Source organism: Episyrphus balteatus, chromosome 1 (genome assembly GCF_945859705.1).
Source record: "Episyrphus balteatus chromosome 1, idEpiBalt1.1, whole genome shotgun sequence".
NCBI classification, from domain to species: Eukaryota; Metazoa; Arthropoda; class Insecta; order Diptera; family Syrphidae; genus Episyrphus; species Episyrphus balteatus.
Genome location: NC_079134.1, coordinates 169,565,174 through 169,576,768, shown reverse-complemented (window position 1 = coordinate 169,576,768; position 11,595 = coordinate 169,565,174). Strand labels below are relative to the sequence as shown.

Below are 11,595 nucleotides of genomic sequence, written 5' to 3'. Positions count from 1 at the left end.
TTAATAAAAATGTACCGCCATTCATCGACTTTCCTTCAACAAGTTCTTCCCTACATCTCAAGACATTAACATTATTCAGCGCTTAATAAAAATATAGGCACAGTATATGCATGTAATTTTTCGTTTCGCAACAGAATCGTTTGGAAGATTTCAAAGGCAAATTTTAATCCCGATTTTTATACATTAATTGTATAAACAAAAGAGCTGAGAAGCAAACTCTTTTTCAGATAAATATTAATTTTTCGCATTTTTATGTACTGTTCTAATTTTGCATTGAATTAAATCAAATCTCAGTCTACAATGCCATCAAGTCTTAATACTATATAATTCTTCTTATACAGTATAACAATTAATTTAAAGAGGTTCGAAGTTAAGTACGCTCATTTTGTTACAATGTCAACCATCTTATTAAAAAACAAACAAACGAAAAAAACCCAAACCTAATCTATATACATCAATTACTAAAAACTATTAACCATCAATTACTCAATGTCTTCACCAACTTTACCGAATATGTCAAAAAAACACTTATTGCTGCATTCATAATGTCGCGCCACTCATCACATACTTAGTAAGGAAATGACCCATTTATGATCACTTGGCATTGAATCAAAAATGAATCATCATAAAAAGTGTTTTTGTTGGCAAACAAATTACATTTAAAATTACAAAAACAAACTATCAGCAGCAGCCGGCTAAAAAGCAAACACACATAATCGATTGCATAAAAACCTGGTCAAATTCACAATTCCAATAGTTCACCGATTACGGAAGCCAAAATACAACGCATCGACGCAAAGACAAAATCACACTTTTAGGTTCATTTCTCAACACTCAAGTTGTTGTTGTGTGAATTAAATATCAGATGTCATTACCTGCCTTATTAGTCAGCAGGTGTGTATTTTCAAAAGTTGTTTGTTTAATTTTTGTAAGAAGACCTCCCCCGCGTACGAGAAGAAAGAAAGAAAAATAACAAGAAAAAAGATGATGGAAGAAAACTGAAGATTTTACGTAATGACATCGTGTTTGTCACCACACTCAAACTTGTCTACAAGAAATAAGCGCAAGCAGCGTGCACAAGAGGTTATAATTTATTTTTGAGGGCAAGACTGTTTGTCATTCGAAGTTACAGTGGATTTATCGTCTTCAAAAAATTCAAGCTTACCAACACATTAATATCTTTTAGTTCCACTACAATTTTCTTTGAAAAATAAAAGTGAAAGTGAAAGCTTTTTTATTTTTTGTATTTCTATTCAAAATCTTGATACAAAAATATTGGAAGTGGAAGTTTGCTGGTTGTAGTTCGGCATTGGCAGAGCGTTGTTGGACAGTGTCATTGGTGCTGGTATATTATTGCTGCAAAGATGAACGAAGGAAACTGATACAAAAAGAAAAAATAATAAAATTGATTGCTCCGTTTGCGTGCTAGCCTGTGCTTGTTGCAAATTTTTGTGCAACAAATGTTTTCTTTTATTGCTTTTATGCGCTGTAATAATAACTAACAGCAGTAAAACTTTAATGATGGCTTCACACATTTAAATGAATGAAAATTGATAAGTTACAACTGGTGATTATGAAAAGTCTTATAAAAAAATTTATTGGATTATAATTATGGGGTAAAACTTAACCAAATATGAAAGTGAGATTTAAAGAAATGGACTTTCAATATTTTTTGCCTGGTTAAAATGTCCAAAATAATTCACTTTAAAAGAAAATTTTTTACTGATGGATTTTATAAATATTCTTTAATTCAAAAAAGTCTTATAAAATAACTTAATATTTAATTTAAAATAAATTAACAATTAAATTGTGTTTTTTGATTTCTTAAAAATATAATTCTATTTCATATCACGACATTATAATAAATTTAAAAAAATTAATATATAATTCCATACATTTTGGTGTTTTCATGAATTCCTTAGTATAACTTCTTGTATCCATTTGCTCGTTTTTTGTATGTTGTGATAAATACCAGGCTGATGATCAACACCACAACCGAAGCCGGCACTTGTAATGCCAACCAATGTATAACGACCATGATCTTTTATTATTAATGGACCACCAGAATCGCCTGAAAATATGCAATGTTTTATTAGAACTGATAATAGAAATTCAAAAATTAGTTCAATTTCCTAAAGATATGCAGTAAAATATTTAATAGGGTGAGTATTCATTCGTTTTGAAGAAAAAGTGGTTTGATATACTTTTCTATTTTGAGTAAAATCTATAAAAAAAAACTGGGTTTGTTTTTTTTTTATTTTTTTCGTGGAGTTCCTTAAAAATTTTATCACGATTTTCTCAATTTAGTGCACTTAGATGTCCCAATGCGATTTTCGCATTTTAAGGATAAAATTATAATTCAATTAAGAGCGTAGTATGAAGGAACAACTTTTTTCAATCAGGATACACAAAGGATAGAGAAAAGAAAGGAACTACTCTAAAATAAGTCTTAGGTACAGAATTCATCAGCAATCAATAAAAATAGTCAACAGTGAAACGAAATTAGATCGTTCGGGATTTTGGTAATTAAATTTTGGGAAGTTTTTTTGAAATATTTTACAGGTGTTTTTCATATAGTACTTTAAAGACAACCATAGCTTTATATAACTATAGTTCATTTTTAACGAAATTAGTATTACAACTAATTTCCATATATGATATTATGGGACAGATATAGAAGAACTCGTTAAAATATAGCCCCATTAAATACATTTGTTTGGAACTAGTCCAAAATTCTGAATGATGAAAATTCTGTGTATATGAATCAAAAATTCTGTATGAACATAATACTGTACTTCACAATTTTCTGCATTCTTAAATTTTATAAGCTCAGAACTCTGGATTTCAAAATTCTAAAAACATTAAAATTCTATTTTCAAATTCTATAATTGTGATTTTTTTTTGGGTCAAAATTTTGCCAGGGTCAACATTTTTTAAAAATTCAGCTTTCTGCAAAAAGTTAAAAAAGGTTAAATTTTAAGAACTCGCCCTTTTAAAAAATTTTCCAAGCAATTTTGCAATTTTTTGCTGAATTTTTTGTAAAAACATCTTCTCACTTATTTAAGGAAGATTTGCAAAATTTGCTACTTATTTGATTTTTTACTAACTTGGTAATTTTTTCTAAATACTCCTTTTTTGATAAATTAATGAATTTAAAAATCAATTACGAAAAGATTTTTAATGTTAAACGTTTTTGAAAAATAATTAAAAACTTATTAATTTATTAAATACAATTTAATATTTAAAAAATTTAGTGAGAAAAGAGTAATACCTATTTTGTATCACACAGCATAGATTTAAATCAGTTGGCAACGGCCTTATATCGATGTGAGTAGTTAGAAAGTCAGTCAATGAATTTTGAAAAAATATTTTCGACAGTTCGGAATGTTCAAGTTACATTAATATATTTTTGATTTTTATAAGCAGAATTTTTTTTTTCCAAATAAATGCTGACAGAATATTGAAAACCAGAATTCTGAAGTCAAAATTTTGACCAGCTGTCTTTTTCTGGACCTCAAAACTCTGTTACAGAATTTCTGTAGACAAAATTTTGAAATTCAGAATTTTAGATGTGCAGGATTTAAGAAGCTAGATTTTGGACCAGACAGATTTGTGACCTCAACTCCAAATTTAGTGAATGTAGTAGGTAATGTTTCTTAAAGCACATGGACGTTACACCGAAAAAAAATTTGATAATAACAGCTATCAAATTAACATTTTTCAGTGACAAAAGTCGTCCAACAATTAAAATATCAATTTTGATATTTTATCATATCATTTTGACATTTTTTAATTTCAGGTGGGATAGTGAACATTTCACTTTGACAATTAAAATATCATTTTGACATTTTTTTAAGTTTAAGTGGATAGTGAAAATTTCATTTTGACAATTAAAATATCAATGTTGACTAGATTTTACGTTTTAGTTTATAATAATGAAACCTATTTCTTTCCTTTTCATTTTTATTATTTTTATTATTTTAAGAATTTTCTTTCTTTTTTCAAAACATTACTGAAAGGGAATATTCTTTACAAAATAATGGTGATATTATTTTTTCTATTATAGGTGATATAATTGTTTTGTTATTTTCTCCCAAACTATGTGAAGTAAAATCTTAGTGCCGATCAAATTTTCTCAGTAAATCATACATTTTACTTCGAAAAAACACAAAGCGCCTTTAAATAAGTACACACTAAGAATTTTTTATTTAATATTTTTCAATAATTTGGAATGAGAAATTGATATGAAAAAATGATAATAAAATATCAAAAAAAATTTCCAAAATGTGACATTTAAATATCATCCTGATAATAAAAATGTTGTTTTAACATTTTAAATATCATAAAACACATTTTATAGAGCATTTTTGGCTGATATTTAAAAAATGTTAAATTGATATTGGTTTTTTTTTCGGTGTAGAATTAGTTTTTTTTTTGTTGTGTCCGAAGTGAGCTTTATGCATGAAGATATGTCATTTTTGGCACAAATTTGTTCACTTGAATATGAATTGCTTGTCTACTGACACGAGAATTACAGCCAAAATTTGGTTTACTATTAAAGTTTCAGACATCGAATAATAAATAATTAGTTAATAACAATATGTAATAATACTAACTTATTAAATTTTCATTTTTTTTATATTCTTCATTCCTTGACATCAACATTAAGTGTTGAATTTACTAAACGGTTTTGATATTGGTTTAAGAGTACTTTTACAGGAAAAGTTCAAAGTAGTTAAGTCCTGTTTCTATTTTTTTTTAAACCGCCAACCCTGATTTTTTTCGAAAACAGAAATTAAATTGAACAATTCTTTCCGAAAGAATTTTTGTGTGCTCATTCCAAAAGTTATCCTTTTCGTCAGGAAAAAAATAGAAACAATTATTTGGTTAAAGACAAATGTTTTTTTTTTTTTAAACGAACGTAAATTCACGCCAGCCAAAGTGTCATGAGAAATAGACGCAAACCTACAGATGGATAAATATTGCAAATACAATTTATTAACATCCATGGACCTTATAATGAGGGTTTGACTTTGCGAGAGTTTAAAGCAATGCAAATTGTACGTTATTAATCCAAAAAAAATTAGAACTGCACCAGTATTTTTAAGGAAAAACACTAACGCATTCTGAATACTTTTTTAAACAAAAGAGCTGAGAAGCAAACTTTATTTTAAGTATTCTTGAATACACACACACGCATTCATACATTTTAGTATTTATACATTGACACAAAGTCGGAAATGGTAAAGATAATAAACAAATATTCATATTTCGATATGAACTTACCTAAACAAGCATCTTGATGGCCATCAGAGTGCCCCGCACAAAACATTTCACCAAACAATTCAACACTGATTTTCTTGATTTCATGCCATCGAACACAGTCCAGTGGATCTTAAATGTAATAATCGATTTTATAATTTAATTTTATGAAAATTAATTTACAACTTACCAATAATAGGTACTGATGCAACTTGGAGGATATTTGTGCCCGAATAACCCATATTGGCTTCGGTTTTTCCCCATCCAGCGATGATTCCTTTCCTCCCTGTCAGATTAATCGGAGCAATCGGGAGACAAATTGGTAAAATATGATCACTTAAAATAGAATTTAGAATAAATATTTTTTTACTTGCAGGGGGTGCAAAAAAATACTTACCTATAACCAGTTGGTTTTGCAAGTTTCAGCAAAGCCAAATCATATCGATCTGGTTGTGTCATTCGAAATTTAAATCTCGGATGTATGATCTTTTGTATAACTCTATGTTTCTCCACCGGAATCGGTTCCAATATTGTTCCTGAATTTTGTGTATCCAATTCGCCCAGAAACACCGATATATCTTGCAACCGGGCCTGTTGAATGCAATGTGCAGCAGTTGCAATCATATTTGTAGAAACTAAAACGCCACCGCATTGGAATTCAGCGATGCGTATGTGAGCTTGCCAAGGGTATTCAGCGAACCTTGATGGACGTCCGCCGATGATTCGTTTTTGAAGGGTATTTTGAAAAGTTCTAGGTAAACCGCATTCAACCTGTGTGAAAAGGAAAGTCAAACATTATAATATTTTCATGAGTTTTTGTTTTGTGTTACCATTGGAAACAATTCATTGTCATCTCTGCGTTTCAGCATAACTCTTTTTGAGAGATCGTTCATTTTCATGAGGTTGAATCCGAAGTTTGCCGGAGTTACTTCATTTTCAGATATGCAGCAAGAAAATAACCACTTGTTGTTGCCACATCCTTTGGCATGCTTACCACCTTGAATCCAACAGGAAAATGACAACTTGCATGGCCATACTCCATTTTGATGGAAACACTCCGATGGAACACCCAGAATACTGTTAAGGATTCCTTAAATGAAATGAAAATTGAAAATGTTTGTGGAAAAGAATATTGTATAACTTAAGATCAAGTTTGGCCTGGTTTTTTAAAAGCCTAGCTACTGAATTTTCAGTTTCATTATTACAAGGTTTCCATGATACAATTTAAGTCGTGTCGTGAGTCGTGACTGACTTTAAAGGCCAAAAAATATAAATGTCAATTGGTAGACTTTTGTCTACCAGAAATGTCTGTAAAAATGTTATTTCTTTAAACGAAGTCAACATCTCTAATCTTGAGGAACAAATCTACAGTGAGAACTAGAATAGAATTATTTATATATTTGCATGCAATTTTAATAAATCCTCAGAGTTTTTAGTCTTATTATGATAAAATGTTACTGCTGGATCAAGCATTTTGGAAACTCATTGGTAAGTTACCTGTGTGGACCATTAAATTCATTTGTTTGGCATATCAACCTTAGAGACCAAAGTTTAGATATGAAATATAGGATATCTTTGTTTAATGGAAAGCGAATTTCACGAATGGAAGTCACGAAAAGTTGTTGCTACTATATTTTTACATTATTATATAAAAGATAGTAACAATGCATTTTTTTTGGCTCCACTTAAGGCCTTGAAATGTGATTGACCGGAATTAAATCGTTACCTCAGTATTTAAAATTATTTTTGTATTTGAACAACAAATCTGTAGAGTTGTTGTATTTTGGATTCTTGGTTGACCAAAAACAAAAAAAAATTTAACTTGCAAGAAATAGATAGTTTATTTATTTATTTTACTAACGATTCGGATCAATTTGGAACGGAAATTATTCCCAGTTTTGAAGAACATCAAAGAAAACAAAGAAAAATGTACTGTGCAAATGAATTGTTGAAGAAGTTCACTGCTACATATTTTTAATTCTTATCCGATCATAAGGTAATTAAGAACAACCACAAATCGTTTTGAGTACCTTCTTCAATAGCACTTTAATAAAATGTTAAGATTATTGTTGTTTTTTATTTTGTTTTTTTTGTGCACTTTTAAAGTTTTTTCTTTCTAATTGCTATTAGGTCCCAAAAGTAGAGGTAAAAAAAATATGCTGGACGACCAACTTAATTTCAGCGATTTTTTTATTACAAAAATATTTATAAAGTTTATATTATAATATTTTTGGATTTTAAATAAATATTTATGTTTTTTTTTCAAAAATCAAATTTTCGAAAACAGGATACTTTTGTTAAGTGTTTTTTATCATAAAAAATGATTTTTTTTTAAATCGTTTGTAAAAGTTTTGAAATTAAACTAATTACTTTCTTCAATATGATATGAATCATTCTTATTGAACCTACATACATTTCATTTAAGGTGTTGTTTTTTGTTCCCTGAAAACCGAATTTTATGTTTTTAAAATTCTTTTTTTCACTGCACCTACATAATGCACATGTGTAAAGTACATTTACAAAATTTCTAAGTAAATATTTTAAACAATTTTTGAAACTTGAACGGGTACTTTAGGACAAGCTTAGGATTCGTAAAAAAAAACGAACACTTAAACATCAATGATACATGACATTACAATGATGGAGAAGGCGAAAAAGTGACGAGCTCAGCCAAAATCACTAAAACGATGTTTGCTTGTTTTTTAATCAGCTCAAATGATTTTGATAAAAATAAAATGCACGACTGGGGTCGCACGAACTTGCTCTTAGAGTTAAAGTTGCTTAAATTCTTAAGACTTTTTATATAGAAATTTGGAACAAAAATAAAATTCGTTTAAAAAAAAAAATAAAATAAAATCTGAAATTAAATTGCCCTCCAAAACAAGTATGTAGTTTTGATTGATATATTAACATGCATTTTTAGAAAATTTTTTTTCAAAATCGTTAGAGCCGTTTTTTAAAAAACTATGTTCTATGGCAGGTACCGTTAATAATGATTTTCAAAAAAAAATTTTTTATTAGAAGATAGACCTTAACTTTAAACTAACACTTGAATTTTTTAAACAAAATCGTTAGAGCCGTTTTTGAGATATTTCAATTTTACTAAAATCGGTATATGACAAGTACCGTTATTTTTGGTCCAAAAAAATTAATTCCAAAAACCCCTCTGGAGAGTCGCCAAATAACGCTGCATACCAGGTTTGACATCAATCGGTCCATCCGTTTAGGCTCTAGTTCCTTATACAGACAGACAGACAGACTGACAGACTGACGGACTTCCGGGACCCACTTTTTTGGCATTGTCTACCATCGTAATGTCATGGAAAAATGTTATCTCAACTTTTTTTTTTGTACGAATGCATAACTTGATATTAGTACCTATATCGCAAGTAAAAATGTACTGTGGCATAAGGTCCTACTTTTGAAATTCAACAAAAAGTTTCAGACAATTTTCTTGATTTCTGACTTTCTCGTAAACCATTTAAATGATCAACGAAAGAAACGTTTTAATGATTTGAATTTAAAAATTAAGAAAAATTTTCAAAATTTTCAATTTAGGACTAAAAAAAATAAAAAAACCAAACAGCTTAATAATTTGTTTTTCAAATTTTGTTTCTAATTTTTCTTATATTTTTATACACAAAAAAATTATTTTATTAGAAGACCTGCTACAACAATTTAAAAAACAAATAAATTTATGCTTTAATAAATCAAATGGCGTAATTCGTTTTGATGTTTAAACCAATTAAAAATGTACCCACTTATTTTTGTAAATTTTAAAACAATAAAACTATCAAAAGCTTTAGTTTTCAAAGTAACTTTTACCATAAAAGAAAATACTTGCGACCCAGTCGTGCATTTTAATCATTTTCTAAGTCATCACAATCTTTTCGCTGGTGATAAATTTTTTCTTAACAAGTTTTATTAGTTCACAAAACTAATTGGATTTAACTATAAAAAAAACCTACTATTTTAGGAGCCTTACACTAAATAACTGTTGTAAGAAAAAATATTTTTTTGAGATTTTTAAAGAACAATAAGTATGTTTCAGAATTAATCAACATCTAAGTCAAAACAATATGATTGATTTATTGTTTTGAGAGATAAAGTAATTTTAACTGTACCTTATGTTAATGTACAGCCCAAAAACCTTAACTTGCAGACCTACACGATCCACTATTATCTTTAGAATTTTTAATTCAAGTTTGTGTTTGACTCATTTTTTTTTCAATATGAGAATTTTTTTTATTTTGGATTCCTTAAAAAAATTCTTATGAGTTCTTATTACAAAATTTTATGTTATACAATCAACTTTGAATAATATAAAATCAAAATGTTCAATAAAAATAAATTTCAATACATAACATTTCTATAAACCAAAAGTCCAATTTTTTTTTTAAATCGTTGAAGGCCTTAATTCGCTTAGTTTACAGGAAGATTGTAACAATATTAATCACAAAACATTGAATAATTATTTTATAATGCACAAACTTTTTTTTTCCTTTGTACAGGATAAAGTTCTCAAAAGACAATCAAATTGTTTTGGGCAAAACAGACAAACAAAACAATTTCATAAGGTTTTGAACTAATTTGAATGCAATAGGTATGTATTAGTATGAAGTATCCCTTTGTTTTATTTAACAAAAAATGATCAAAAACGAATTCCATTTCTTTCCTTCATTGTAAAGAATTTAAAATACTTTCGCAGCATCTAACATTCCATTAACGAAAACACCATCAATCAATACAAAAATAAAAACTTAAAACAACACAAAGTTAGAAGCATATTTAAGAAGAGAGAATATAAAACTAATTAAAAACTATGTAAAATTTATCACAAACCTCCGTCAGCTGAATGATGTTGAATCAGATGCAGTAGCAAAAGAATCTCAAGGAACACAAAAGTAACATTTGATTGATGAAATTTCCATGACAGCATCGTTCATGTTAGTCTAACAATACATTATTTTTTATAAGATACAATATCTAACACTTTTATAGCTTCAAAAGAGAATTAACTTAACAAAAACAATAAACCGATATCTCTTCTTTTCCCCGACAAAAGACCTTTCAAAAATATACAAATTTCACAAAAAAACACTAAAAAAAAAAGAAATAATAATTCAACAAGAATCGTTATCGGAACGCACGCTTTGCTACTATTACCAACCAGCCATCAGAGAGGAGCTCACATTTCTAGGGCACTAGGTCTGCGGCGAATTAATCTTTATTTTTATTTCACTCTTCCTTATAACAAATTAGGTTGCTGCTTGCTGCTGCTGAATGGCGGAGATGGCGATGGTAATGGTGATGGTGATGTTGTTGTTGATGATGTTGCTGTTGTGCTTCATCATCTATTCTGACTTTAATAACACAATTTAGACAAATCAAACTTCCCCGTGTATATAGCTTTCGGCTCAAAAGATAGTAACAAAAAAAATAAAAAAAAAAAACCAATACCAACTATACAAAAAATATGAATACCATCGACTTTGACTACGACTTTGAATTTCGCTCTCAAACTAAAAGTCTAATTTTTTTCAAAAAAATTGAATAGCTTAACAGTTTTCCGCTTGAAGAAGCAATCTACTTTCCACTGCCATGGCAGAACAGAGTGTACACGTTTTATGTTGTCACAAAAGCCACAAGAGATGGGTGGTGAAGATGATGATGGTACTAGTTGATGGTGGTTTTATAGAAGTTGTAGAAAAATTTCTTCTTGTTTAAAAGTGCAACACTCCGCCTGATCACGTCTCTTTTGCCACTTTTTATTTCGCGCGCGCACTCGTTACTTCTTGTTGAAATTGACGACTCGAAAAGATTATGATGTGATCGGTTTGGATGGCAGAATCAAACTGGTAGAAAAGATATTTTTCTCAAAGTCAACAACACAACAGCAACCATCGCATAGAGTTTAGATTTAGCCTTCAGCATCCGTGCAGTTAACCAGGGTTGGATTTGTCATGCAATTTTTTTTTTTTTAATTTCAATTTGTAAGCAATCTTTACAAATCAACACCAATAGTTAACGAACCGGAACAATTTGGTGCTAAATAGTTAAAAAAGTTATGAAATATCTGTTGGAAAATCGACAGCAGGTGGTTGACAATATTTAAAAGAGTAAAGAACAATGTTGGCTTAAAAAATAATAATAGTCTAGTCTTTCAACATAAATTTATCATTTTTCGTGAATATTTTCTTTCTTTAATGGTAATTAAGCACGGATAACACCCTAGGTTCTGGTAATAACCAAAAGCAAACAGCAAGTTTGCTTAACTTCGATAGCAAACAAAAGTTTTTAATTTATTTTAATTAATTTTGTATTTAATAATAA

At 28.8% G+C, this 11,595-nt stretch overlaps 1 protein-coding gene across 1 annotated transcript; it reads right to left on the bottom strand.

The window, feature by feature from the left end:
- Positions 1-1,904: 1,904 nt before the first annotated feature.
- Positions 1,905-10,201, bottom strand: LOC129912256 (serine proteinase stubble). The gene is made up of 6 exons (XM_055990435.1): positions 10,105-10,201; positions 6,093-6,352; positions 5,660-6,033; positions 5,453-5,598; positions 5,287-5,394; positions 1,905-2,071 (listed from the first exon to the last, which is right to left on the bottom strand). Exons 1-6 carry the CDS (start codon positions 10,199-10,201, stop codon positions 1,908-1,910), a joined length of 1,149 nt encoding a protein of 382 aa, XP_055846410.1. The 3' UTR covers positions 1,905-1,907.
- Positions 10,202-11,595: the final 1,394 nt, after the last annotated feature.

What these genes read in the sequence shown, in the direction of transcription:
- LOC129912256 (XM_055990435.1), bottom strand. Translation starts at nt 10,201, where the DNA reads ATGCTGTCATGGAAATTTCATCAATCAAATGTTACTTTTGTGTTCCTT. An exon ending in ACATCATTCAGCTGACGGAG is followed by an intron (nt 6,353 to 10,104) that starts GTTTGTGATAAA and finishes ATTTCATTTAAG; the next exon opens with GAATCCTTAACAGTATTCTG. An exon ending in GCAAAACCAACTGGTTATAG is followed by an intron (nt 5,599 to 5,659) that starts GTAAGTATTTTT and finishes TTCTATTTTAAG; the next exon opens with TGATCATATTTTACCAATTT.